The following is a 27283-nucleotide window of genomic DNA, read 5'->3' on the forward strand; positions in this document are numbered from 1 at the left end:
ACACACGTGTGGGACTCGAGGGCGGGCCCAGGCCTCGCCAGCTCTAGTTATCAGTGCTGGGGATCCAGAGGTCTGGGCGGAAATCTGGTGGGTCATCAAACTTCCGGTCCAGGAGTTCTGGGAAGCTGTTCGCCTCCACCTCCAGGTGGCGCTGTGGGCGCTTGCTGTCCTCAGTGTCTTTAGGGAGCAACCTCTGTCTTCCGGGTTTTCATTCTCTCAGCCTCCTCCAGCTTCTCAGAGACACAGCCGCGCTGTGACAGGAGCTGAGGTGGGATTTCACTTTGTTTTCGGAGACCTTTCAGCTCCGTCTCCTGTTCTCGGAGCTCCGCCTCCAGCTCCTCCATCCTCCTCTTGAGCTGCGTGTTCTGCTCCTCCCTGTTGGTGTCCCAGCCTCTTCCGGGCTCCGCGCTGGCCGCCGCCTCGTGCAGCGCCCTGGTCCGCGGGGCGTGGCTCTCCTCAGGGGCTGCAGCGGCAGCTTCCGCTCCTGCGCGGTGGCCGCGCTCTGCGTCAAGGCGATCTCAGCGCGTCCTTCTCAGACTTCCGGTGCGTGTCGGCTGCGCGGCTGAGAGGCCTTTTCATCGCCGCCCTCGACACTGGATGCCGCAGCCGCAGATGGGGCTTCACGCCCAGATCACTGGGAACCGTGACTCCAGGTCTCGGTTTTCTCCCGGGCCTTGTCTTTGGGCATCTCGGCAGCTTCCTCCAGCTCCTGGAATTTCTCTGCAAACGTTGTCAGCTGCTGCTCAGAGGAAAACCCCAAACCAAACACCGTGTGGGCTCCGCTGTCGGCCCTGCCCAGACTTCTGTGGCGTTTTGGGGAAGGGCGTATTTGGTGCGATTGTGCTGTTGATGGTCGCCTTGGCCCCGCCCACGCTGACGATCTGACATTGGTTCCTTGTGACATTACAGAAGGAGGAAACGGTGACTGCTGAGCTCGCATGATCCAGTTCTTGATGTTGGGATCTTTCTGGAAGACATGGACTCGGGTGAAGTTGGGCTGTTCTCCCATCTCCAGCACTGCTCCAGCGGCCACTGTGACCCGGCCTCTCCGGCTCCCTCTGAGGCACCTGCTGAAGCCCCTGCACACCAGCCTCAGCCCTGGCTCTGCTCCAATCTGTGGGGCTGCCCGGGCATGGGTTCCAGACAAAATAATTCTAAGAGATGAAAGGATAATGTGTAATAAGGAGACATCGGCATTCCATCTCAGAAAAAAATTGAAAATATGTGATACATGCGAACTCCTGAATATAAGCCTTGAAGCCCAGGAAGGGTCTCATGTATGTTGTTTTCAACAACTGAAGCAAAGCAGAATGGAATTAAGTGTTTCCGTGTTTATCTAGTTCAAAGAGAGAAGCTTCGAGTCCTAGGGACACACACAATTTCCCTGCTTCTGCCATCTAGGAACTACTGGCTGAAGCCTTCAGGAGGCAGGAGGTGAATGAGTTTCTCAGGACAACCTAATCACACCTGGACAGGGAGAAAAATTCATGACCTATGATAGATTTAAAAATACGTGGTTAAAATTTCATTGAAAATTGAGAAATTTTGGTTGTATACATAGGGTACAAAACTACATTATGATTTATGAATGCAATATGAAATAATGGAATCGAACTAATTGACGTATATATCGCCTCCAATCCTTTGTGTGTATGTGTGTGTGTGTGTGTGTGACAAGAATATTTGAAATTTGTTCTTGGCTATTTTAACATAACCAGTAGACTAAGTTTAAACTTACAAATAGACATCAACTTATGTAAACTATAGAGAATGGCTGAAATCAGTTATGGATTACTATAATTTAAATTTTGATAATCATTAAGTTTTATTCTTTGGGACGTATTTCATAATTTTTTATAATAATATTAAATATTAAATATCACAGATGTATTCATAAGTTTGTGTATTTCCACATATGCCTATAGATGTAAATTTATGTCTCCATAGCTATGTAGTTGCTGATATCAGCAGTTGTTAATAAAACTCTAGAAGAATAAGTGCAAATTATTAGGAAAAATTATTTATTGACAGTATATATATTTTTAAAATGCACCTACCTATACTTTTAGAAATTACTAAAACACAAATATCTTAATTAAAAATTCTGATAAATAAGTATATTAAAATATTACAACCTCATAAGACTCCATAGTCCTGCAAAAACAAGCCAATCTTCTGCAGCTGAGACAGGAAACCTCCCCCCTGTACATGCTCCTTGAAACTGTCCTGTCCTCTGCGGGTCCTGGGCGCCCCCTGGTGGCCCCATGCCCCCCTGCAGGGAGGTTCGTGTCTGGGCTCACACTGACCTCCACTCACTATGTCTTTAGTACAGTAATAGACGGCTGTGTCCTCGGTTTTAAGGCTGTTCATTTGCAGATAAAGTGTGTTCTTGGCATTGTCTCTGGAGATGGTGGACCAGCCTTTCACGGAGTCTGTGAAGTATGTGCTACCTCCATTAGGATTAATTTGTCCAACCCACTCCAGCCCCTTCCCTGGAGCCTGGTGGACCCAGCTCATCCAGTAGTCACTGAAGGTGAATCCAGAGGCTGCACAAGTGAGTCTCAGGAAAGCCCCAGGCTTTGCCAAGCCTCCCCCAGACTCCACCAGCTGCACCTCACACTGGACACCTACAAACACAGACACATCCTGGTGAGAAACTGCCACGCATATCCACTGTTTCTCTCACTCATGTCCACTCACACTCAAAATCTCTAGTTCTCCATAAATCACCTTTTATAATAGTAACAAGGAAAACCCAGCTCAGCCCAAACTCCATGGTGAATTCTCTGTGTTTGGTGCTGATCACCAAATTAAAACACCTGAGAATTCTGGGGCTGGGCTCCTTTCCCAGAGCTGCAGGGTCAGAGATGGGCTGGTTTTTATCAGCAGAGGGAGAGCCCTATTTGCATGTCTCCTGCTACAAAGCAAGCTCTGGGGTGGGACGGCTGAGGAGAGAGCAGTGCCCAGAGCGAATGAAAGTGTCCTGGAAAACATTGGTGATAATCCTGTATCTTGGGGAAATATAACTTCAGATCATGTGATTGTGTGTTGATAATCATTTAGCAGTCATCATCTTATTTTACTATTACATATTTGGTGGAATATCTTCAATTCAACTGTCAATGTTACACGTTTAAAAAGGATCAATTATACACAGAGCAGTGCAGTTGTCCAGTATGACACATTTGGACAGAGTTAGTCCCATCTTTGCCTGTGTCTCCAATTACTGGAAGAAAATTCTCCCCGATACACTGATCCAGGGTGGTGTGGGACATGTCTAGGGAGGTTTCAGGATGTCCCACCTGTCATAGCTACACTATGTGATTTTGCCTTTTCTAGTGTTTATCTGAAACATACAATCAGTGTTCACATGTGTGTGTCTTCAGGAGTCCATGATTATTCAGGCGCCGTATTCATCTCTTTCTCGCTCTTTCTCAGAGAATAGATTCATTTTTGTAGCAGCTTTATTCAAGATCAATCAGTAATGAACCGAAATTGATAGAGCAGCATTTGGAAAATGTTGATGTATGTGTGCAGTCATTGAATCAGCACTTCAGTCATATTGTCAACAATTAAATTAATCTAATTTTTTCTCTCACTTCTCTGTAATTTTATTTCACCACCTGTTACTAACACCACCCTATTCTCAGAGAAACTTGGATCTTCTCCACGTTAATTTTGAATACTTGCATCTTCTACAATTTATGTACATGAAATAGCTTAAAATTTACTGTTAATTATTTAGCTTCCTTGGCTCAGCACAATTCTTAGATAATGCCCCCATGTTCTTATGTGAATGAGGCATGCCTTGATTTCAATGGTTCATTTTATTTCAGTACATGAATGTATTTCACATTTTTAAACAATTTAACAAAATGGGTATTTGATCTGCTATCTCAGTTTCTGAATTTTACTTAGAAAGCAGACACTAAACGTGAGAATGTAAAAATTGAGAAAATTGTTTATTTTGACCTCATTAACATAAAACATGAACAATTACAAAAAATAGACTTTTCAACTTATCTGAGTTGATGTCACAGAGAAAAAACCCTTGAAATCTGCGAAAATAGAAGACTGCAGAGAGAACTAGGGCCCATTTATTAGGGTACCTGGGGCAGGTGCCATCATGACATGGTATTAAAGATAGGAGAAAGCTAACCTAGAAACGTTTAATAAGTTGCTTGAGGACATGTGTGCTAATGATGTTAGGGTGTGAAACTCTTGGTACTTTCAGGCTTTTCCTACAGACCTGGGGAAAATGCCCTGACAACTCATCCACCTGCCATCCTGTGGTGTTGACTGGGGAGGAAGAACAGCAGCTCTGTTCAATGCTGAGTCACCCTTCGCTGTATATGTGAGACATTTATTAAATCTTCTGTCCTGTGGGCACTGGTAGAATCAACTGGAACACAAGAAACAGAGGACACCAAGGAAACTCTACCCAGGAACACCTCCCGTCTCTTTCCTAAGGCATGAAATCCTGAATCTGTGGGGTAAGGACAGTGGGTCAGAAGCTGTGGACACTGATGAGAAACCTCTGTGGCTGGGAAGAGACACTCTGACACTTGGGGAAGGGAAGGAACAGGAATGCTTGGAAGGCCGTGCTTCAGAGCCAGTCTCACCACCATAGCTAACAAGGAGGCTCAGTCACAAGGCTGGAGAATGTCCCCCATGTCCAAGCCCCTTTACCACACCAACAATCACAAAGTACAGGTGTCACCAGGACATACCTCCACAGCAGAAACAGACAGGCTCTCTCTGGGGAGAATGAAATGTGAAGACCCAAAGCCAAACAGGAACACCGAAGCAGATATCACCAGAGGAGCCTGAAGTTTTTGTGAACAAGAGAAGCTGACTTTAACTTCAATAGCCGTGTCAACCATAAACTTGAAACCCAACACTGACTAGATTCACAGAAACATGATTGATGAAGGCCCAGCAGATGTAATGTGTGACCATGTCCACCAATAAATTACACAGGAAATTTAAACTGGAATTCTAAACAGACATTACAATATCATTAGAAGTGAAAGGCAAATGTAATTATGTCATTAATAAAAAGATCTTGAGACAATCTTGTGTCAGCACATTCATGTTTCAGTGCACATTTTAACTAAGTTTGTCTGCTAGCAGCCATGTGATATGCATTCAAAACATAGATCTATACAACAGAATTAAGATTGTAAAAGATGGGCACATCCAGATGAATTGCTTATTTAGCTTTGCAATTGCAAAGTGGTGAGAAGCAGAAATTCAAAGCACAGCTACACTATCGCTGTACTTCGTATAAAGAGCATCACGGTATTTGCATTAGAATCTAATTATATACAATTCTTACTATAAACCTTATGGTAACCAATACAATATTTATAAAAAGTGAATTAAAGTGTATGTTAATAGAGAAATAAACATCATTATAAAATGCTAATTTAAACAAAAATTAACAGAAAAAGCAATATTAGTTTAAAAATAAAATTCATAGTTTATTTTAAAAAGGAAGACCCAACCATTACCTATGTACAAGAATGTTTCTCTACAAATTCACAAATAGAACAGATAAAACAGGAAAACATGGATTATCACAATATCAACCAAAAGAAAGCTATTAATCAAATAGGTCAAAATTCCCTTTGTTGGAGAATCCTTCCTGTTATGTAAATTTAGCGATTACACTGCAGTTGTGTAAATTTCACATAAAGTAGACATCTAAAGGACCTTTTAAGACTTACCAGAAATATTACATAAAATAAAGTTACCAGGAAAACACGCCAAAAAGTAATTTAACCAATATGTAATAGATGAAGAACGCAGCATTCATTGTGACTTACAGAATAAACGAAATAAAAGAAGTCAAGATGTCAGTGAGACCACGTATGTAAGGGTGCCCTGGGGACTGTGAAGCTTCTATGCACCCATGGAGGGCACCACTGAGACATTCCTCTTGAATTTCTCCCTGTTGCCACCCACACAAACTGAAGTGCTGGACCAAGCTTATGCATCAATCAGTGAAGGTGAATCCAGAGGCTTTGCAATAGAGGCTCCGTGAACCGTTGGCTGTACAATTTCTCCCCGTCAAACTCCACCAGTTCACTTCACACAGGACTTCTGCAAACATGGAGGGAACAGACTGAGAACAGCCCCATGTGGAGCAGCCACAGCTGGACCTGATCCACAAGGGACCCCAATATTGAAGGGAATCCAGATCAGTGCAGACCCCATGGTGTGGACACTGAGAAGGGCACAGACATGGGGTGACTCCTCACCAGGGTCTGAAGGAACAGGGATGAGCTGCCTTTCATCAGGAGGGGAGGGGACACCTTCCATGTCTTTCTTTTTGTGGTCACGGTGCACAGCTCAGCATTGCTCATCCATCCTCTGTGTCTCCATTTCAGGGAGGGCAGGGTCAAAGGATTCCTGCGTCTGGATCCACAGGGGTAATCTGCCCATTACTCTTTCTTATTCTCTAATGTGGACACTCTCCAGGTATCTTCACAGTAACAAACATTATCAACAAGTAAGACCAGTAAGAACTAAGAAGTACGTTTCCTGAGAAAATGGACACCTGTCTCTATTGGTGCATTGGCAGCTGCAAACTACAGTTCTTGACAATAAATCAAAGTTAGGCTACCATGAAAAACATACAGATCTACACCTTGTCTGGGAGGGGGTATAATGATCATTTTGCCACAAAACATTTCCACATTGGATATGTGTCCCTCTGTAAGAAAACAGTTAGTGTGGAAACACGTGTACTTACCTGAGTGAAGAGTTCACATGGAGACATGTTTGCTTGTCTGAGACAAGAGTCCACAAGAGGAAGTGTCTGTTTTCTGAGGAAAGAGTAAATGTGAGGACATATGTGGTAGTCTAGGAAAGAGTCCATGTTATTTTCAGTGCACCCGAGTGTAAAAGCTTCATGACACTTGGCAATAGAGCCACAGACTGAATGGTTTGCAGAAGTGAGCTCATCAGTGGAAGAAAGCTGCCTGCCCCAAGGAATTCAGTCTCTTTAACCAAAGCACCTGAAACATGGTGTCCTGAGACCTTGTGGAAATTCATTTCATGGAGTAAAGAAACTGGAAAGTTATTCTCAAATCACTGGAAGAAACGTTTTCAGAAGTTTTATCAACACAACCGTCAGATTCCAGTAAGTCAATGCTTGTGTTTATGTTTCACAACTGAAATAAGAAATCAATAAATTTACACAATTGGAGGGATTCTCCAACAAAGGGAATTTTGACCTATTTGATTAATAGATCAGTATTCACTCACAGACATTATCCTACGGGATCTCAGCTTGAACGAGTCTGTGTAACCTGAAGAAGTTTTCTCAGCAGATCATTTTTGTCTAGATGTCCACACACGCAAAAGCACGTCTTGTGTATCTGTGCGTGAGTGGCATACAGAAGTCCTGCTCTTATTAATGGAAGTTCATGGGACGTGATAACTGCATCACTTACTGTGCACTGATGCTTCGCTGCTTTGAGACATTTCTCACCCATGTGATGGGGCAATGGGTGCCTCTGAGACTGTGCTGAGTTTGGACTGAGCATGTTCTCCACTCTTCACTTGACTTCGTGGCTTCTAGTTCACACAGATGTGTCTGTGACTGAAAACCCACCACTGATATTCAACGAATTTTCTTCTTATGAGATTCATATTCTCTGACTCTCTTTCTCTCTATGTCTCTATTTCTCGATTGTTCTAAGACAATATTATTTATTAATAAATCATGATAAATGTGCCAGGAGCCCTTGACATTAAAGGGAAGAATCCAAGGCGACCCTCTGTCTCAGAGCCTCTTCCCAAGGGTGAGTGTCCTGCTCAGTCATCAGAGGACACAAACCCATTCCTCCTCTGAAAGAACATTCCTCTGCTGTGTGTCAAGGCATCCATTCCCACCCCCAGGCCAGGAAGGCAGGTGACAGAAACCAGCAAGATTGCTGGGCAGAGAAGGAAGGAAATGGGTAGGAACTGGGGGAACATCTAGTGCCCAGGACCTGCAGCTTAAACTCCCCCTGATTCTCTTTTGTTCCCAGCTTGTTTCACTCCATTGTGAACTTTCCTGGAAGTGGTTCTTTGGGAGGGAGGATTGGGGGAAAATGCTGAGTGAGCTTTCCTCTGTGCTGATCACAGAATTCCCACCCTCTGTGTTTTTCCCTGCTTGGTTGAGTCACCCCTGCTTGTCCCCTCCCTGCTACTCCCCAGGTTTTGCTTCTGTGCTCATCATCTTATCCTTTTATAAACTTCTATTTCTGGAGACCCAGCAGTAGTGCTGAGTGAGGATATCACCTATGTCCTGCTGATTTTTTTACTTTTACTTAAATGTTTAAAGCTAACCTGGACATTACAATTGGTATTAGTACATTATAAATTACATGCACATTATTCAAATTTATGATTAACCTTACTCCATAAATTATAGGCACATTATTCAAATTTATCATTGCTATTACATCCATTTGCCTTAAATAATAAACGAATAGAACATGAGACTCTAGACAAAAATAAAATCATACTGGCTTTCCTTACACAAATGTGATTACTTTACTGGTATTCTTTTCTTGTTGTTCTTTTTAGGTGAAAGATTTTTAATGATCCTCCACTCTGTTTTCATGTCAGCCTGTAGGACTCTATTTAGTATTTCTCATTGGGAATTGGTGGTTTTGATGGACTCCATGGCTTTTGTTAGTTTCCATTGTCTTGAATTCTCCTTCACTTTTGCAGGTGCTCTTGCTAGTGTGGAATTTTCGATGGACAGTGTATATTAGCACTTTTGATACGCCACTCCAGTGAGTTTTGCCTTTCTGATTTTTGGTGAGAAAACAGTTGTTAATGTTATTAAGGACCTATCCTAAGTAATAACTATTCCTTAGATTCTAAGGGCTCAAACATACCTGGTATTTTCAGACACAGGAATCTGATGTCAAGGGACAAGTCTCTAAAAGCATGCATAACGACACTCCACATGCACATAAACATGCTCACACACTCACACACACTCAACACCTTGACACATAGAGTCACAGGTGGTGACTCACCTGCACAAGCACACACAGGGGCACACACCCACCAAGGAATGCAAGTGACACATTCACAGTCAAATAGCACTGCACACACAAGCACTCAATCAGTTACATTTATAAAATCTTTATACACACACTTCCTCAAAAAAATTATGTTCACTCAAATTGATAGAATCAGATACTGAAGGGCTCACTCACACACATTCAGTATAACATACACATTTACAAACTAACTCACAGACACACGCACGCACATTCTCTCACACACTCCCTCAAAGACACAGTCTAACAATCTCAAACTAAATTACTCATTTTAAAATAAAACACAAACACACACAAGCTCATACACAAACAAGCACAGATTTTCACAACAATTCAAGTACACAAAGACTCACATTAAGACTATTCTGTAATCACAGGATTGAGACAGCAGCCGTCCCCTGTCTCCATGGACATCATACTGTGATAGAGGCTCAGCCACCTTCTAGATTCTTCTCAGAGATGGCCACGACCCCAGAGTTCAGGTTCTCATGTGTTGTGTGACTTTAGGTTAATCCACCTGAAACACTGAGTGGCTGTTGTCTTCAACCACTTGATTATCACCTGCATGTCAGTTGATGCAATTGTTTACCTCATTTTGAAGGAAATACAGTAAATTCAGCGTCTACCTAGGCTAGATTGAGGTATCCCTGTTCTCTTGGCAGCTTCAAATGTAGTTGAAAATAGGACAGTATTCAATAAACACTGCAGCTCTTACAACACTTTCCCAGTCAGCTGGTCCAGCAGCACGGGGACTCCAGTAGAACAATCATTTAATGTCCTAATTCTGTTCCCACTGTGGACGCGTTCCTTCTTATGTACCAGGACCTCCAGTCCATCACAGCCTATGATGACGGAGATGAAAATACATATTCTTCAAATTTTTGTCGTAGATGTGGCAAGAAAACCTGTTATTTTTGTCCATCGGTTTCCACACCCAGCTGTTGTAGCTCCTCGCCACAAGGCAATGTAATTCTCAGTATTGCAGGGAATTCACAGCTTCCTGGAGAATAGTATTGTCCTCTAAATGGACTTTTTTAGAGATTATATTTTCTAGTATAAAACAGTGGCAGAAAATGTGTGGTGTAAATCTCACATCAGACTGTTGAGACCGAAGTCAATCCTTTCATTTTTCTACCAAGGGTTTTGTTTCTGGGAAAACGTGAAAGTGGAATGTCTGCTGGATCCCATGCTCACATTCCATAATCACATCTCCCATCCCGAAATAACAGCCGCATTCCTTCATGTTAGAACATATTATGTAGCATCTCAGGCTAGGAAGTGAAATATCCAGCAACTTGGACAGTAGCCCTAATAGCTTCTGTGTGATAAAAAGGAACCACACATGTAGACATAGCCATCAATCCTTCTAAGTATAAATGACTACCTATCAAGTTTGGGCTTATTTACATTATTCAAATCGTCTCCATTCACAGGTGGTGACATTACAGGGTGTCATTATTTTGTCAGAGAAATGTGATATCCATCACTATCAGCTCAGGCCCAGTTTGAGATGCGAGGTCTGTCTGTTGGGAGGAATGTAAACTCAGTCTTCATTGCACATGTAAGGGAAAGCTGTGATATAAAGAGGGAGATGCTGGAACTTGAGTAGAAGTGATGATCAGCCTGCAGAAGATATTGTACTATGAGTTCTCTGTACCCTCTGACCCACGAGAATAGATTTTCCTTGCTTTCAGCTGCTGGCTCCTTTATTTTTTACTTATTTTTTATTTATTTATTTTTATAATGTACTATAGGTCCTGGGGTCCATGTGCAGATCATGCAGGATTGTGGCAGAGGTACACACATGGCAAGGTGGTTTGCTGCCTTCATCTCCCCATCACCTATACCTGGTATTTCTCCCCTCATTGTCTCTCCCTGCCCTCCCCACTCCCACCGTACCTCTTTTAGCCCCCCCACAACTGACCACACTGTGTGATGCTCCCCTCCCTGTGTCCAGGTGTTCTCATTGTTCAACACCCACCTATGAGTAATAACATGCGCTGTTTGGTTTTCTGTTCTTGTGTCAGTTTGCTGAGAATGATGGTTTCCAGATTAATCTATGCCCCTAGGAAGGACACGGACTCATAATTTTTTATGGCTGCATAGTATTCCATAGTGTATATGTGCCACATTTTCTTTATCAAGTCTATCGATAATGGACATTTGGGTTGGTTCCAGGTGTTAGCTATTGTAAACAGTACCCCAATGAACATACATGTGCATGTGTCTTTATAATAGAAAAATTTATAATTATTTGGGTATATACCCAGTAACGGGATTGCTGGGTCAAATGGCATATCTATTTCTAGGTCCTTGAGGAATCGCCACACTGTCTTCCACAATGGTTGCAGTAATTTGCATTCCCGACAACAGTGTAAAAGTGTTCCTATTTCTCCACATCCTCTCCAGCATCTGTTGTCTCCAGATTTTTTAATGGCTCCTGTATTTTAAAAATTATTTTATTTATTTTTATTTTACTTTACATTCATTTTATTCTATTTCCTGAATATGTAAAAAAACTGAGTACCTATAAATTTTAAATTTAACAATCCATCATTAGTAGAAGTAACAAAAAAATGGGTATGAGGAAGATGCCAAGTAGAGATGCCAGAATATAAAACAAATAAATAAACAAGTTGTGCATGTTTAGATACCTGAGGACACAGACTCTGAGAACCTTGTGCTGAACTGTATATGAAGAAGTTCAATTACATTTAATGACCAAAACGCTGGTCATTTCAGTAAAAAAAAATTTGTGCGTGGTCTGCTCATATAAGGAACTCAAAAGGGATGAAATCACAAACTTGCAAAACCAGGAGACGCTCAGTGTATTTAGTATTCGCCCCTTTCCATTTTGCTAGGAAGAGAATAGGGATGGGCTATACCTTCCTGGGAAGTGAGACAAGTGGTTTTTAAGATGGTTCTCCAGGGGAGCTGTCAATTCAATCACTCCAACCGTGCTCTGACACAGGATGGAAGGACTAGACTTGCTGGGTCTTCCGGCTTTCATTTTTCTACCATGCCGGATCCTTCTTGCCATCAAACGTCAGAATCCAACTTCTTCAGCTGTTCACTCTCGGGCTCACACCAGCGGTCTGCCAGGGGCTCTCCAGCTTTGGCCACAGACTGAAGGCTGCACTGTCGGCTTCCCTACTTTTGAGCCTGTGGGACTCGGACTGGCTTCCTTGCTCCTCAGCTTGCAGATGGCCCATTAAGGGACTTGACCTGTGATGGTGTGAGTCAATACACCTCAATAAACTCCCCTTCAAATGTATGCATCTATCCTATTACTTCTGTCCCTCTAGAGAATCCTGACTCATACCATGAGAAAAGTGAAGATCTCACCATGTTGACCACATTTCACTTATGAGAACTTGTCCCACAGAGAGCAGCAGATGTGCAGGAAGTAGAGAGGGGTTGGCAGATATTGTCTGTAAAGGAACAGATGTAGCATAACTGACCTCCCCATGGAAGGAGGGTTTAAATATTTGTTCACAGCTAATGATGGCTTGTGTCACGACCTCCACAAGGTTTCAGAAATAGTTTCTGTTAACAAATGTAATACTTTATCTAGGCTTTTCCCCCCACAGCTTATACTTCCTCTCTAGGCAGCAGCACAGAATGATGTCTTCAGAATTCTCCCTAATCTTCTGTGAGCTCCTGGTGCAGTTCCTGGAAGAAAAGCCTGCATGGGGAAGGGAGCCCTCCTCAGGTGCAGCCCTAAGGCTGTCACACCACCTCACCCACCACTGCCCCTCAGTCACCTGGTCAACATTTCTGTGTTAACCTTCCTGAAACATATGGCATTTAGCAGTGCCTTTCCTATTTAAAAAAACACTCAAGTTCTGTTTATCTCTGCAGACACCTGTCCTTTCTGATATGCAGGTTGTTTTGAGTGTGTAGTAATTGGTAATTGATAGAAGGTTTGCATGCAACTTGTCGTCTTCCAGAGTGCAGCCACCATGGGGTTGACACCAACAAGTAAGCAGGTGGACTTCTCAGCTGGTGGACGAGGTATTTCCATAGCCAGTGACCCCAGTGGGGCTCTCACCTTCCAAGACCAATCGGGCTCATTCCTCCGGCTAATATGCAGCCAGCAAGGGGGACCGGTGCCTTTCCAGGAGAGGGTTTCTTCTATTTTCCTCCCATTTTATAAATGGAAGCTACTGCTTCTGCCTAAAATGCATGCATGTGTTTTTATTTTCTGTAAAAGGCACACTCACAGAAACACCCACAAAAGCTTGCAGTGAATCTACTGGAGCTATAGGAAATCACACATGATGTCCCTCGTGGGACGGTCCTTACTTCTCACTAAAGGACATTCTGGATGGGATTCACCAGAACTTGCTGGCTTTCCATAGACATGGATCTACCTCTACGCACTTTGGGACCTTAACCTCTGAGAAGGGACAGAAATTACAGAACCTATAGGAAATACACATTTTATGAATCCTCTAAGGAGGAGTCCTAACAGGAATAGCCCCACCCACTTCTCCTAGAACTGGCATAATTCCCAGGAACCCACTTAAAGAACCCGTGGTACTTCAAGATAATTTAAGCTTGGTATGCCAAGGAACAGCTAGAAGAGGAAAGAAACCATCCGTCCATGTAAGTTCATTGATTCTAACATATTTATGACTCTGGAGCAGGATGGTGATAGTGGGGCCGGCTGTGCATAGATAAAGAGGGGAACAGGGGAACTCTCTGCACCTTCTGTTCAATTTTGCTATGGTCTTAAAGCTACTTTTTGATACATTTTATGTAAAAAGAGTGGCGGAGACATTTTGGAATACATTTTGGCCAGTTTTTAGGAATGATATTTAGTCTTAGTCATGTTACTAGCAATTGTGCTCCAAATTATTTATGTATCTGCTTTTAAAACTATGTCTGCACAAAGTCTCCATGGGAAATGTTCCATCTGCTGGATTGATTGTTGCCTTTACCATTCTGAGAATCTTGCACATAAAGCCACCTTTGAAAGAAATATTTCCTATATAGAGTGCATGCATGTTTCTATTACTCATGTTCCTCAATTGCTTGGCACATTTTCTAAACAACTTTGAAGACTGTTATTTCTGTAAACTCAAATTCACTGCTGCCGCCTCCTCCCTGGGATTTCTGACACTCTCAGGATGTGGTTTTCACACTGTGTCTCTCGCACAGTAATACACGGCCGTGTCCTCATGTCTCAGGCTGCTCAGCTCCATGTAGGCTGTGCTCGTGGACTTGTCCGCGGTCATGGTGACTCTGCCCTGGAACTTCTGTGTGTACTTTGTGTTACCATTACCAGGGTAGATCCATCCCATCCACTGGAGCCCTTGTCCAGGGGCCTGTCGCACCCAGCTGATAATATAGCTGGTGAAGGTGTATCCAGAAGCCTTGCAGGAGACATTCACGGAGGCCCCAGGCTTCTTCACCTCAGGCCCAGACTGTACCAGCTGCACCTGGGAGTGGGCACCTGTGGAGAGGACACAGCAGTGGGTGAAGTCTCACTTGACTGGCCTGGTTTCTCCCTCAGTCCTGGGACTGGGCTGCCCTTTACCTGTTGCTGCTGCCACCAAGACGAGGATTCTCCAGGTCCAGTCCATGGTGACGAGCTGTGCTCTGGGGCTTCTCTGAGGAGGGGTGTGGTTGTTGGGTGATGCTCTCAGGCACAGAGGTCTCTATATTCACCTCAGTTATTTGCATATTCATGAAGGATGATAGTTATTAGCCCAGTTCCTGACCCAGTATGAGAAAGAGCAAATAGACGACACATGGACGACACAATCGTAGAAGCTGAGGGTTCAATCCATAATCCTGTTAGAAGCCATGTGTCCCCAACACATCCCTGAACTCTGTGTTGACAGAGCTTCCCAGACTTGGGAACAGGCTCCCACAGGACATGCACCTCACTTTGAACCCAGATTTGCGTGTCTCAGGGGCAACTTGAACCATTTCTAGACCTTGATATGTGAATGTGTTATTTTGGGAATGAGTGTGTTACTCCAAAGTGGAACTTATAAATAAGAATCTCTTCCTGACCTCCAGGTGCTTACTGTTAGGCTATCTAGCAGAGTTTGAAATCCCCATTGTAAAAGTGGGTCTCATTACAACATCCAGTTTGACAAATATTCACAATTGAACAGGATATTTATGTGAACATCAGCAGTCCTTGTGAAATACTTATTTTAGATATTTTTAAAGGAAGTCCCAGGACCTGAGAGGAAACCGTCCCCAGCCTCTGGTGCACCTGCTCTGGGGCAGGAGCCTGTGCTGGGTGTGTCCTGAGCGCCCCCTGCAGCCCAGCTCTCATTCTGCAAGCAGGTGACACAGTATATTCCTGCCAGTGTCTCTAGCCCAGTATAAAGTGTCTGTGCCCAGGCCCAGAATTCTCCTGTAGTGACACCATATGCTGCACACACCATCTTTTGAAATACTGAATTGGCCTCAGGAAACCCAGAAAAGACTGCAGGGTAACCCTAAGAAAAGATCTCATGCATCCCCAGGGAGACCTTTCCTAGAGCTCAAGAGGCACTGAATCACTGGACACATGGTGAATCTAGAAACTCTTCAGGGTTTTGGGGGAGAGTCTTATTTCCTTTAGGATCCTGCAGTTGATTCTTACACCTGAGAATGCCTACAAGTGCAGGTGCACACACACACACACACACACACACACACACACGTTGTAGCTGATTTTTATGTTAATTGGTCCCATGTTTTTCCTATGGAGGTGTTTGAGATCCTGGTATGTTCTCATTATTAATCCTTTGCTAGATGGGTAGTAATGTCTTTTTACTTCACACTGTGAGAGACATGATGTCACCATTCACAGGTGCATTCCTGGATATACACACAATGTCGATGGAAAAGAGTCATTTGGCAATGTTGCCTTAGACAGCCTCTGCCTGATGTCTCTGAGAGTCTGTATTTCTTAAAATAACAACGGGATGTTATTCTGTGCTCATTACTGGCATAGTATCACTGTTTTGTGTCAAAAATGGATCCACAGTCTAATGCAGTTATATTTGTTCCTATTTTGAGGGGCAGTTTTTGAGGTTTATTCATGACCCAGAATGTTATTTTCTTTTGGAGAAAATGGGCCTAGCAGTATTTTTCAGGCTGGCCACGAAATCCTGGGCTCAAGTGATCTTCCCACATTAACATCCTGACTAGTTGAAAATATAGGCACATGGCACAGTGTCCAGCTGATTATTCTTAAATTACGCTATTTCTCATTCTGCTAAACCAAGTGTTTTATTGCTCTCATGGAGCTGTCAGCTTTTCATTACTTACTTAAAATAAAAATATATCATGTGCATAAGGAGAACTTTAAGGTAGAAATGATTCACATTTGACTGCAAATAAAGTCACACAATGTAGAGAGTTCTGTATCTCTGCTTTTATGCCCTGCCCCTTTAACTATAAAAACATAACAGCCTATGCCATGGTGCACACAAAGTTATTCATGATTCTCAGTGTGACACTCCTGCTTCAAGAGCACAACACTGTATGTGAATAGTGGACCCATATAGTCTCACTGTGCCTCTCGCAGGAAGCTCCCCTGAAGCTCTGCCATAGGAGTGAGCAGGGTGGAGAATCAATGGGGTCTCTGTGTTTTTGGCCTATAATGCATGTCATGGAAACTCTATTTTTTAAGTGAAGCTGGGAGGAGATAAACATCCATCACATCACAGATTGTAAGTTATTCTCCACCGTAGAGATCTGACACCATGGCCTCAACTGAGATATGGGGGAGAGGAAGCACCATGTTCTTGTCAGATCAGCTCAAGGGCAAGACTCTGTCATCCTGAGCTGAAAATGAGAGAGTAATGCTCATCTCTTAAGTATAGTGAACCCTCACTGCCCTTCCTGAGACCTCATGAATGTTTTAGTCTGTTTCAGCTGCTATAAGAGAACTCAACAAATGGGCAGCTCAGAAATAACATCAACATGTATTTCTGAATTCCCAAGGCTAAAAAGTTACAGATCAAGATGGTTTTGAGATTGGTATCTGGTGAAGACCCAATTAATGATTCATAGAGGATCATCATCCTACTGTGTCCTCACATGGTGGAAGGGGAGCCGGAAAACTCTGGATTTGCACATGGGGGCACTAATCTTACTTATAAAGATGGCACCTCAACACCTCCCAAAAACACCTATTCACTTACCAAAAGCCCCACCTCCTAACACCCTCATGTTGGGTTTATTCCAACATCGATACTGTGGGGTTAATAAACATTCAATCTATAGCAGCATGTTTTATCGATCAATAACTTTCATTTACTGTGTTTTCTTAGAATAATTTGCATTGATGTTTAATGGCTGAAATTTCCATTTATTTTTACCAGATGTGGTTGTTTCAATGGAAAGCGTGGGGCTTCCTACACCATCACTCCTGTAATTAGATAACTCTATTCATCCTGTCTTTAAAGTTTCTTTAGTAGGTCCATAAGTATTTTAAATATTTTTCTGCTAAGCCGACTGCCAAGATGGAGTTGATTTGTTCACCCTCTTTGATGGTATCACTGTTTGGAAATACACATTTCTAGCGATTAATGCAGTGAATTCACCTGCTTTTTATTTGGCTTCATCCAGATATATTTCTGTACATGTTAAACTAGGCAATTATTTCATATATTTTTCCATAGTCTTACACATTGAGAAAAGCCCCTCTAATGAAGTGTGTTCTCATGTACAACTTGCCCTGGTTCCCACACACAGGTCTACACTCTACAAAGCCGGGGTCACCCTCCTGCCATCTGTGGGGCTCACTCTCTGAACAGTGTTCTGCAATCCTCTGTGTATTCTGGGTCTCCTACACATCCTGGCCTGAGATCTCAGCTCCTTTTCCTCAGCTTCAGATATACCTGCTCCTACCTGAGCACTGTGCCTGGAAACTCTCTCAAGAAGGTGACCATGCATTCATCAGCGGGCTCCGTTTTATGCTTTCTCTCTTTCAACAATCACTGTCCTTATTACTTGATGTCAAACATTTTAAAATCATCTTTAAGAAATGTCACTGTTTTACATCCAGTGGAAAGATATATCTTGTTTCTGTTGTACAGTTTGTTTGAAAGTGATCATTTTGCAAATACATATTAGAATCAATTTTATAATGTTTGCCAATATTTATGTATATGTGTGTGTATAATACCCACGAAAATTGCAACTCTGTTCCAGGGTGTCCTGCACAATGATGAAATAATCCTGCAGAACTACCTGGAACAGACGAAAGTGAAAATCACAATTCTTTGCAGTCTGCACACATTTTCATAGGCCGTCCAATAAATTAAGAAAAACGTGCGTCCTGTATAAAAATCCGCAGCGTGTTAGCTCTGACAATGCACCTTTCTCCCTGCACCTACAGGCAGAGCTATGTACCTGGATCATGCATCTGGCTGCTGCTCTCCGATGTGCATGACATGGCTCATGCCGAAGCCCATGTCCTGTGCTCCATTCTCAGGAACAGAGTGAGCTCTGCACTCTTCTGAGCCAGAACCCCTGCTGGGGGTCTTGGGGGTTTCCTGAGGGGCAGCTTTGACTTTCAGAAGACTCAGTGATATTCCGGACTTTCTTAGCACAGTACTGAAGTATAGGAAATTTCGACCCAATCCTCCCTCCATCTCTCCTTCACTCAGGGACAGGCTTCCATCTTATGCCATCAGCTTCCCCAGCCTCATTTGCCCTCCACACATTTTCCCTCAAAAGAATTGATGCCCTTCTTCCACAAACGCATGCAAACTTAAACAACTCCTGGAGATTTCTGCTCTAAAGAACAATAATGCCACATATAGTTCAGCAAAATTATTATAACATGAGTCTGATCCTATTATCAAATTTAAAATATTAAGTATTAATATTAATATTGCATTGATTAATGTTAGTATTAAAATATTAATCAGTGTAAAATATAAAATATTAATCATGGTAATAATCGGTTTTGAGTGTCACCTGGACTGGAACATAATGTCAGTCATTCAATCAAACACGGATTCAGGTGTTGCTCTGACGGGACGCTACAGGCGTTATTAAAGCCTGCCATCACTTTTCTGCAGGTCAGGAAGATTGTCCTGGATGAGTTTGGTTGGTCTGATTTAATCCCAGCAGAAGGGACGATAATGGAACCCTATGACTTGGCTGTGGAACTTCTCAGGAATTCCAGCCTGTCTTTTCTGATGGTCGGCTCCATTGTCTTTGGCTGTGCCTAGCCAGAGCTCACAACTGCTGTCACACAGAGCACACAGCACAACAAAGTGTCTATCCTCAGCTCTCTCTTGAGTCACAGGTGAGGGGGGCTCTGCGACAGGGTGAGAAGCGCAGGATCAGCTCTTCATCTATATCCCATTTGAAGAAATGACTATCAGTGTCCACTTGCATTTCCTAAATGCGTCCATGCATAGAAGACGTCAGGGGCTTCAAGGCAATGGGGTATACGAAAGACCTCTCAGCCTTCCAGGTTCTGCACGAGCCACAGCCTGAGCCACCCCGATTTCCAGGTAATGTGTCTGAGACCTGCGGTTTAGACCACAGGAAGCACACACTCCATTTTCAGAAAAAAGAAGGAGAAAAGGGAAGTGTAAGAATGAAGCCTGGAAAAAAGAAAAGGGGAGCAGCAGAGAAAGGGACAGATGGACTAGTCCTGAGGCAGACGTTCAGCTTTAAAGGACAGTGAGGTTCCTCTGAAAAATGTCAGGGTTGTAAGGACCCTGGGCCTGGATGAGCCTCCCTCTTGGTCCCAATCTGAATCCCGAAGTGTGTTCCAATCAGGGATTCCCACGGAGATGTCTGCCCTGACTCCGAGTGGAAAACTCTTCCCAGCTTCTCCTGGGCTTCTTCGGGACTCTGATTCTGGTGGCCAGGGGAGGGCCATTTCTGTACACAGGGTTACCCTCGGGCTTCTGTGGAGGTGAGGATGTGTCCTCCTGCTAAAATAAACACCGGGGGGAAAGGTTTCACATTCAGAGACATTAAATGTTAGTACAGAATCATAAATCTGAAAGGTTCTCTGAGGAATCCTAATGAGGAGTCAGCCCCAGACCCTGACATGAAGCCAGCCCTCAGCAGCACCTGCACCTGCCAGAGACAGCCCCGTGCACAGCGCCCGGGGCCCCCCCGGTGGTCGCGGGGTCCCCTGCAGGAGGTTTGTGTCCGGGCTCACACTGACTTCCCCTCACTGTGTCTCGCACAGTAATACACGGCCGTGTCCTCGGCTCTCAGGCTGTTCATCTGCAGATACAGCGAGTTCTTGGCGTTGTCTCTGGAGATGGTGAATCGGCCCTTCACGGAGTCTGCGTAGTATGTGCTACCGCCATCATATCTAATGTATGAAACCCACTCCAGCCCCTTCCCTGGAGCCTGGCGGACCCAATTCATGCTATAGCTGCTGAAGGTGAATCCAGAGGCTGCACAGGAGAGTCTCAGGGACCCCCCGGGCTGAACCAAGCCTCCCCCAGACTCCACCAGCTGCACCTCACACTGGACACCTGCAAACACAGAGGCACCCTGGTCAGAAAGTGCCACAAATATCCACCGTTTATCTCACTCTTATCACTCACACTCAATTTCAATAGTTCTCCATGAATTACCTTTTAAAATAGCAACAAGGAAAACCCAGCTCAGCTCAGTCTTCATGGTGAGTGCCCTGTGTGCCTCCTGCTCAGCAAGCAGAAGCACCTGGGAATCCTGGGCTGGGCTCCTCTCCCAGAGCTGCAGGGTCAGGGCTGCGCTGATTTTCATCAGCAGAGGGAGGGCCCTATTTGCATGTCTCCAGCTATATAGCAAGCTGAGGGGTGAGACACGTAAAGAGCAAGCAGGAACCGGAGCAGATGAGGGTGTCCTGAGGAAAACTGGTGACAACACCTGGGTTTGAGAAAATGTGCTTATTATTAAATTGTACTATGATAGAAACTTTGCACTGATCACCTTATTTCAGTTTTATCTATGCGTGTAAATTATGTTCCCCAGGAGTCGATGTTCTCTATTTACAGATGTGAAAGTCAGCCCACACATGGATGGGCTCCGTAGGTATCTCAGGGTTCATGTCTGGGATGAGCGAGTGCTGGTATCTGGGCCTGCGCTTCTCACCACCGGCCCTGACTCCTCCCTTAGCCAACTCCAGGGCAGAGCTGCACATGCCTAGTGTGGTTTGCAGAAGCCACTGCTGGATCAGAATAGATGTGATTTTGCTGTATTCTCCTGTTTACCTAAAACTATGGAGAGAACTAGGGTTCAGATAGATCTCTGACAATGAACATACTGGCATCTATCTTTCTGCCACTCCTGTATTGTCTGATACTCAACTTGTTTCATTGTTATAAATTTTGTTAGGGTTTGATTGACAGATTATACACTTTACAGACTTAAAGTATAAAATTGATAATCATGACATAACTATTACCATTATCAAGAAAGTGGACAAGTTAAATTACCTCAAATTTTCTTCTGTCCTTCTACATTTTCTTATCCTTTCTCTTTTCCTTCTTCCAACATATTCACAGACAACTACTAATCTTTTTTTTTTTTTTTTTTGCTTTTTTTTATACTTTAAGTTCTGTGGTACATGTACAGATTACGGCGGATTGTTACCTAAGTGTACACATACCACAATAGTTTGCTGCATCCATCCCCCCATCATCTACATTAGTTATTTCTCCTGATATTATTCCCTCCCCAATCCCTCCACCTCCTGTTTCCCCACCCCCCAGTCCCCCCATCCCCTCCCTGTGTCCAGATGTTCTCATTGTTCAACACTCATTTATGAGTGAGGAAATGCAGTGTTTGGTTTTCTGTTCTTGCGTCAGTTTGCTAACAATGATTGTTTCAAGTTTCATCCCTGTCCCTGCAAAGGACATGAACTCATTCTTTTTTATGGGTGCATAGTATTCCGTGTTGTGTATGTGCCACATTTTCTTTATTCAGCCTATCATTGATGGGCATTTAGGTTGGTTCCAAGTCTTTGCTATTGTCAAAAGTGTCGCAATGAACATACATATGCATGTGTCTTTATAATAGAATGATTTATAATCCTTTGGATATATACCCAGTAATGGCATTGCTGGGTCAAATAGTATTTCTATTTCTAGGTCCTTGAGGAATTGCCACACTCTCTTCCACAATGTTTGAACTAATATACACTCCCACCAACAGTGTAAAGGTGTTCCTATTTCTACACATCCTCTCCAGCATCTGTTGTCTCCTGGTTTTTAATGATCGCCATTCTAACTGGTGTGAGATGGTATCTCAATGTGGTTTTGATTTGCATTTCTCTAATAACCAGTGATGATGATCATTTTTTCATATGTTTCTTGGTCTCATAGTTGTCTTCTTTTGTAACGTGTCTGTTCATATCCTTTGCCCACTTTTGAATGGGCTTGTTTTTTTTCTGTAAATCTGTTTTAGTTCTTTGTAGATTCTGGATATCAGCCCTTTGTCAGATAGGTAGATTGCAAAAATCTTTCCCATTTTTTGGGTTGCTGCTTCCCTCTAATGATTGTTTCCTTTGCTATACAGAAACTCTGGAGTTTAATTAGATCCCATTTGTCTATTTTGGCTTTTGTTGCCATTGCTTTTGGTGTTTATACTCACTGTCCTACCAGACCCACACAATGAACCTGGTAACTCGTTTGGAATTGTGGAGACCACTCGGTTTCTGCACCTCTCTTGCTGGGAGCTGCTTTCTGGAGCTGCCTTTTATTCAGCCATCTTGGGATCGACCATTCTTTTTCTTTATAATTGGAACAGTCACAAAAATCTTCCCTTCCCAAAGTGTCTGTCTGAAAGAATATGAGAGACCACACTTCTGATATGTGTCCAAGCCCAACTGTCTTGTCTTATCCCCACTATAGAACAAAGAAATTACTCCATGAGGGAGAACCACCAACACACGTACCCTAAAGGCACTGCTGCAACCTATTAGGAATGGAGATGGGAACAGAGTTCCCCACCAAAATTGTACTGGGATGCAGTTCCCCTGTTTCTTATGGGATCAGAGCCTTAGTCTGCAGGGCAGGGCAGTAGATCTGGAAGGTGATGACACAGGTGGAGAACACTAGAGCTGTGGAGGAAACACCTTGGGGAAACAGGGAGACTCTACCCCAGGGGAAGTGGCAAGAAAACACAGACCAGCATGTCATCTAGAGAAGGGTCAGGAACAATCGCAAGCTCAGGCCCTGACACGGGGTCACAAAGCCTTCTTAAGAATATGGACCAAGGTATATGGACCTAGGGATATAGAGCCTTTAGTCTAATGCCTTGCACTGATTTAGAAATTGTCGGTAAATAAAACAGGTGCATGAACCTGAGGGAGCTGAAAGAGATTGTCTGGAGGACAGAACAAGGTGAAGAGACAAAGTCAGGTAGAAAAGACAAGGAAGATGCCATTGAAGATCTGTAGTCTCTGGTAGACGTAGAGTAACAGACTTCAATTAGTTTTGAAAATTTTATGTCAGTCTTTAGTAATTTTATGTGATAAAACAGTCAGCCTCATCAATGGAATTCTTTTATGCCCATAACAGATGAGTATCTATGTGGCATGTGGTGAAGTTCTAGTCATGAGGACAGGGGAGATGGTCTGTTGAGGTGTTCCTAGTCCTTCAGAGGAGAGTTGCAAACATGTCTCTTCCCCACATCCAGCCAATATTTAATACATGTGTGTGACCCCTGGGAATGCTGTCACCATTCAGTGCATGATGGGAGTCCCCTGGGAAGTGAAGCTGACTTCTGGATATATCAGTGTGGAAAATTGAGAAATGAAACTGCCTGGGCACATGAGCTGTCAAATTATTCAATCCCGGAGGCTCTCACATCAAGCTTCTTGGATTGGCATAGTGGGCTGATACTGTCTACAGCCTCGCCCGGCCTCCTATGCACTTTTCTGCCTCCTGCCTCTTCCCCAGACTCCACCACCTGCACCTCAGCCTAGACACCTACAAACATAGAGACATTTTGGTAAGAAACTGTTGCATATAATCATGTTCTTTACTCATATCCACTCACACTCAACATCTCTAGTTCTCCATTATTTGCATTTTAAAATAGCAACAAGGAAAACCCAGCTCAGCCCTAACTCTATGGTGAGCCATCTGTGTTCAGAGCTGATCATCAAATCAAAATTCCTGGTAATTCTGACTGGGGCTCTTCTCCGGAGCTGTAGGGTCAGGGCTGGGCTGGTTTTCATCAGTAGGGGAAAGGTCCTATCTGTGTCTTATCCTCTGTAGCCAACTCTGAGGAGAGAGTGAAGCCCAGAGCAGACGTGAGATTCCTGGAGGAGTGTAGCGGTGATGGCAGCATTCGGGAAACATAATTTCTTATTATGTGAATTTCCCATTAAAATTAATAAGCAATTATTTTATTTTACATACTTGTTAAAATAGAAGTGTAACTGTATTGATCAGCTTTAAGAGGTATGAAGGTAGAAATAGAAAACAATAAAAAGGAGGAGACTCCAACACCTCACCCTCAATAATGTATAGAACATCCACAAAACATTCTTAGGAAGCCAGTGGATTTACCCAACGCTATTGAACAAACTGACCCAATAGACATCTATAGAAAATTCCAACCAAGAGCAGCATAATATACATGCATCCCAAGCACACAATAAATATTCTTTATAATAGGTGTATGTTAGAGAAAAAATGAATTTTAAAATTAAAAAAATAATAATGCCAACTATTCTCTTTTTCAAAAATTGGTGAGGCTCCAACCTTCTCAACTCTCTCTAGAAGGCTACAATAACCATATTACCAGTAATAGACAATGGCGAAAGAAGAAAGTTACACTTCAAATATTCTTAATATACATAAATATACTACTCCCAGTAATAGTCGATTACATTCTATAGGACTTTAGAAAAATCATACACTGACTGGGTGCAGTGAGTCTCACCTGTAATCCCAGCACTTTGGGACGGTGAAGTGATGAACCACCTGAGGTCAGACATTTATGTCCAGCAGGGCCAAAAGGTTAAACCTTGTCTCTACTAAAAATACAAAAATTAGAGAGGTGTGGTGGCATATTACTGTAATCCCAGCTATTTGGGAGGCTGAGGCAGGAGAATCACTTGAGCCTGGGATGCGGAGGGTGCAGACAGCCAAGATTGCACCACTGTCCTCCAGCCTGGGTGATAGAGTAAGACTCCGTCTCAAAAAAAAAAAAAAAAAAAAAAAAAGAGGGAGTTATACACCATAGCAAACTAAAATTTATTTTTGCGATGCACAGATGACTCAGTATCCTCAAGTCAATACATTTGGTGTGCTTAACTAAGATAATAAAGAAAAAAATTTTCATTAACTTCTCACTAGACAGAGAAAATAACATTTAAAAATCAAGATTTCATAATAAAAACTCTAAAAAGTAGGAACAAATGAATATAACCTGTACATGATAAAGGTCATTTTGAAAAGCCATGTCTGTTATCATACTTAATTAGTAAAATGTTAAAATATTTTGCTAGAGTATCTGTAACAAGGCAAAAATAAACTTGAAGGCATTTTACTTCCAGATTTCAAAAGTAATTACGAAAGTAGAGTAATAAAAACAAGATGGCATAGGCAGAAATATATATTGAGAGTTCAGACATAAACTGATACACTGAGGACAATCTGATTTTCAGCATGAGAACCAACAATATACAACGGATAAACCAAAGTCTCTCCCTAAGAGGGTGCTGGTAAAACTGGATTTACACAAGCAAAGAGTTAAGAATTTTAGGTTAGAATAAACACAAAAATTAACTCTAAATGGGCTAAATAGCTAAATGCATAACCTGCAGTTGTACAATTTCCCTCACCCAAAAATAATGTTAACAGAGATTTTCTATATTTCACATTAAAGGCACAGACAACAAGAGCAGATTTGAACAAGTGGATCTTCCAGCAGCCATTAAGACTTCCCACTGATGTCTTCAGCTTCCTCTTTTCTGCCCCTCCCAGCAGACGAGGCTAGTATTCCTGAGGAAATGAGAGGAGGTGGGAGATGAGGCTGTCATTCCTGAAAGAATGGACAGAGCTTTGGAGCTTTTCTTTCTTCTATCTCGATCCTTACAAAAAAAGGTAGAGATAATATTAGGAAGCACAGAATTCTAAATTTAGAGAGATTCACTAGAGAAACTGTCAGAAGATGAAGTCCCACATCCTGACGGGAAATCAGCCTCCATCTGCACCTGCCTCTGGGGTTGACGCTGATCAGTGGCTCCCGAGCGCCCCCCGCAGCTCATTCCCCCGAGTGTTCGTGCAGGAGGTTTGTGTCCCGGCTCACACTGACTTCCCCTCACTGTGTCTCTCGCACAGTAATACACGGCCGTGTCCTCAGCTCTCAGGCTGTTCATCTGCAGATACAGCGAGTTCTTGGCGTTGTCTCTGGAGATGGTGAATCGGCCCTTCACGGAGTCTGCGTAGTATGTGCTACCACCACTGCCACTACTAATGAGTGAGACCCACTCCAGACCCTTCCCTGGAGCCTGGCGGACCCAGCTCATCCAGTAGCTACTGAAGGTGAATCCAGAGGCTGCACAGGAGAGTCTCAGGGACCCCCCGGGCTGAACCAAGCCTCCCCCAGACTCCACCAGCTTCACCTCACACTGGACACCTGCAAACAAAAAGAAACCCTGGTCAGAAAATGCCACAAATATCCACCATTTATCTCACTCTTATCACTTACACTCAATTTCAATAGTTCTCTATGAATTACCTTTTAAAATAGCAACAACGAAAACCCAGCTCAGCACAAACTCCATGGTGAGTTCAGTCGTGATCACCAAATGGAGACACCTGAAAATCCCAGGGCTGGGCTCCTCTCCCAGTGCTGCAGGGTCAGGGCTGGGCTGGTTTTCATCAGCAGAGCGAGGGCTCTATTTGCATGTCTCCTGCTATATAGCAAAATCTGTGGTGAGAGGCGTGAGGAGAGAGCGGGGCTCAGAGCATGGGACAGTGTCCTGGGGGAGATTTGTGACATTGATAGTATTGGGAAATTGTGGTTTCTTATTGGAAGTGTGTTCTGTGATAAACCCTTACAACCTATAAAACTTACATATTTTAATTTCTATTTTAAAACAGTTTTATTGAGGTACAGTAGATCTATATAACCCACATATATTTAAAGTTAGCACCTATCATCTTTTATGTTTACATATGCAGAGAAAACATGGTATGTGGTATCAATGTTTTTCCATGTTACAGGTGAAAAATTACCAGGAAAAGCACAGGTGGGTGGCACAATGTCCCCAGAGC

General features: G+C 43.2%; 1 pseudogene and 1 gene segment (V, D, J or C); both read right to left on the bottom strand.

Moving 5' to 3' along the window:
• Window positions 1-14209: 14209 nt before the first annotated feature.
• LOC103790682 (immunoglobulin heavy variable 1-3 pseudogene) lies at window positions 14210-14708 on the bottom strand (annotated as a pseudogene).
• A 10838-nt stretch (window positions 14709-25546) lies between these two features.
• LOC128931019 (immunoglobulin heavy variable 3-23-like) lies at window positions 25547-26860 on the bottom strand. The segment is given in 2 exon segments: window positions 25547-26642; window positions 26745-26860. Coding segments are annotated over 2 exon segments (546 nt in total).
• Window positions 26861-27283: the final 423 nt, after the last annotated feature.

Source organism: Callithrix jacchus, chromosome 8, assembly GCF_049354715.1.
Source record: "Callithrix jacchus isolate 240 chromosome 8, calJac240_pri, whole genome shotgun sequence".
Taxonomy (NCBI): domain Eukaryota; kingdom Metazoa; phylum Chordata; class Mammalia; order Primates; family Cebidae; genus Callithrix; species Callithrix jacchus.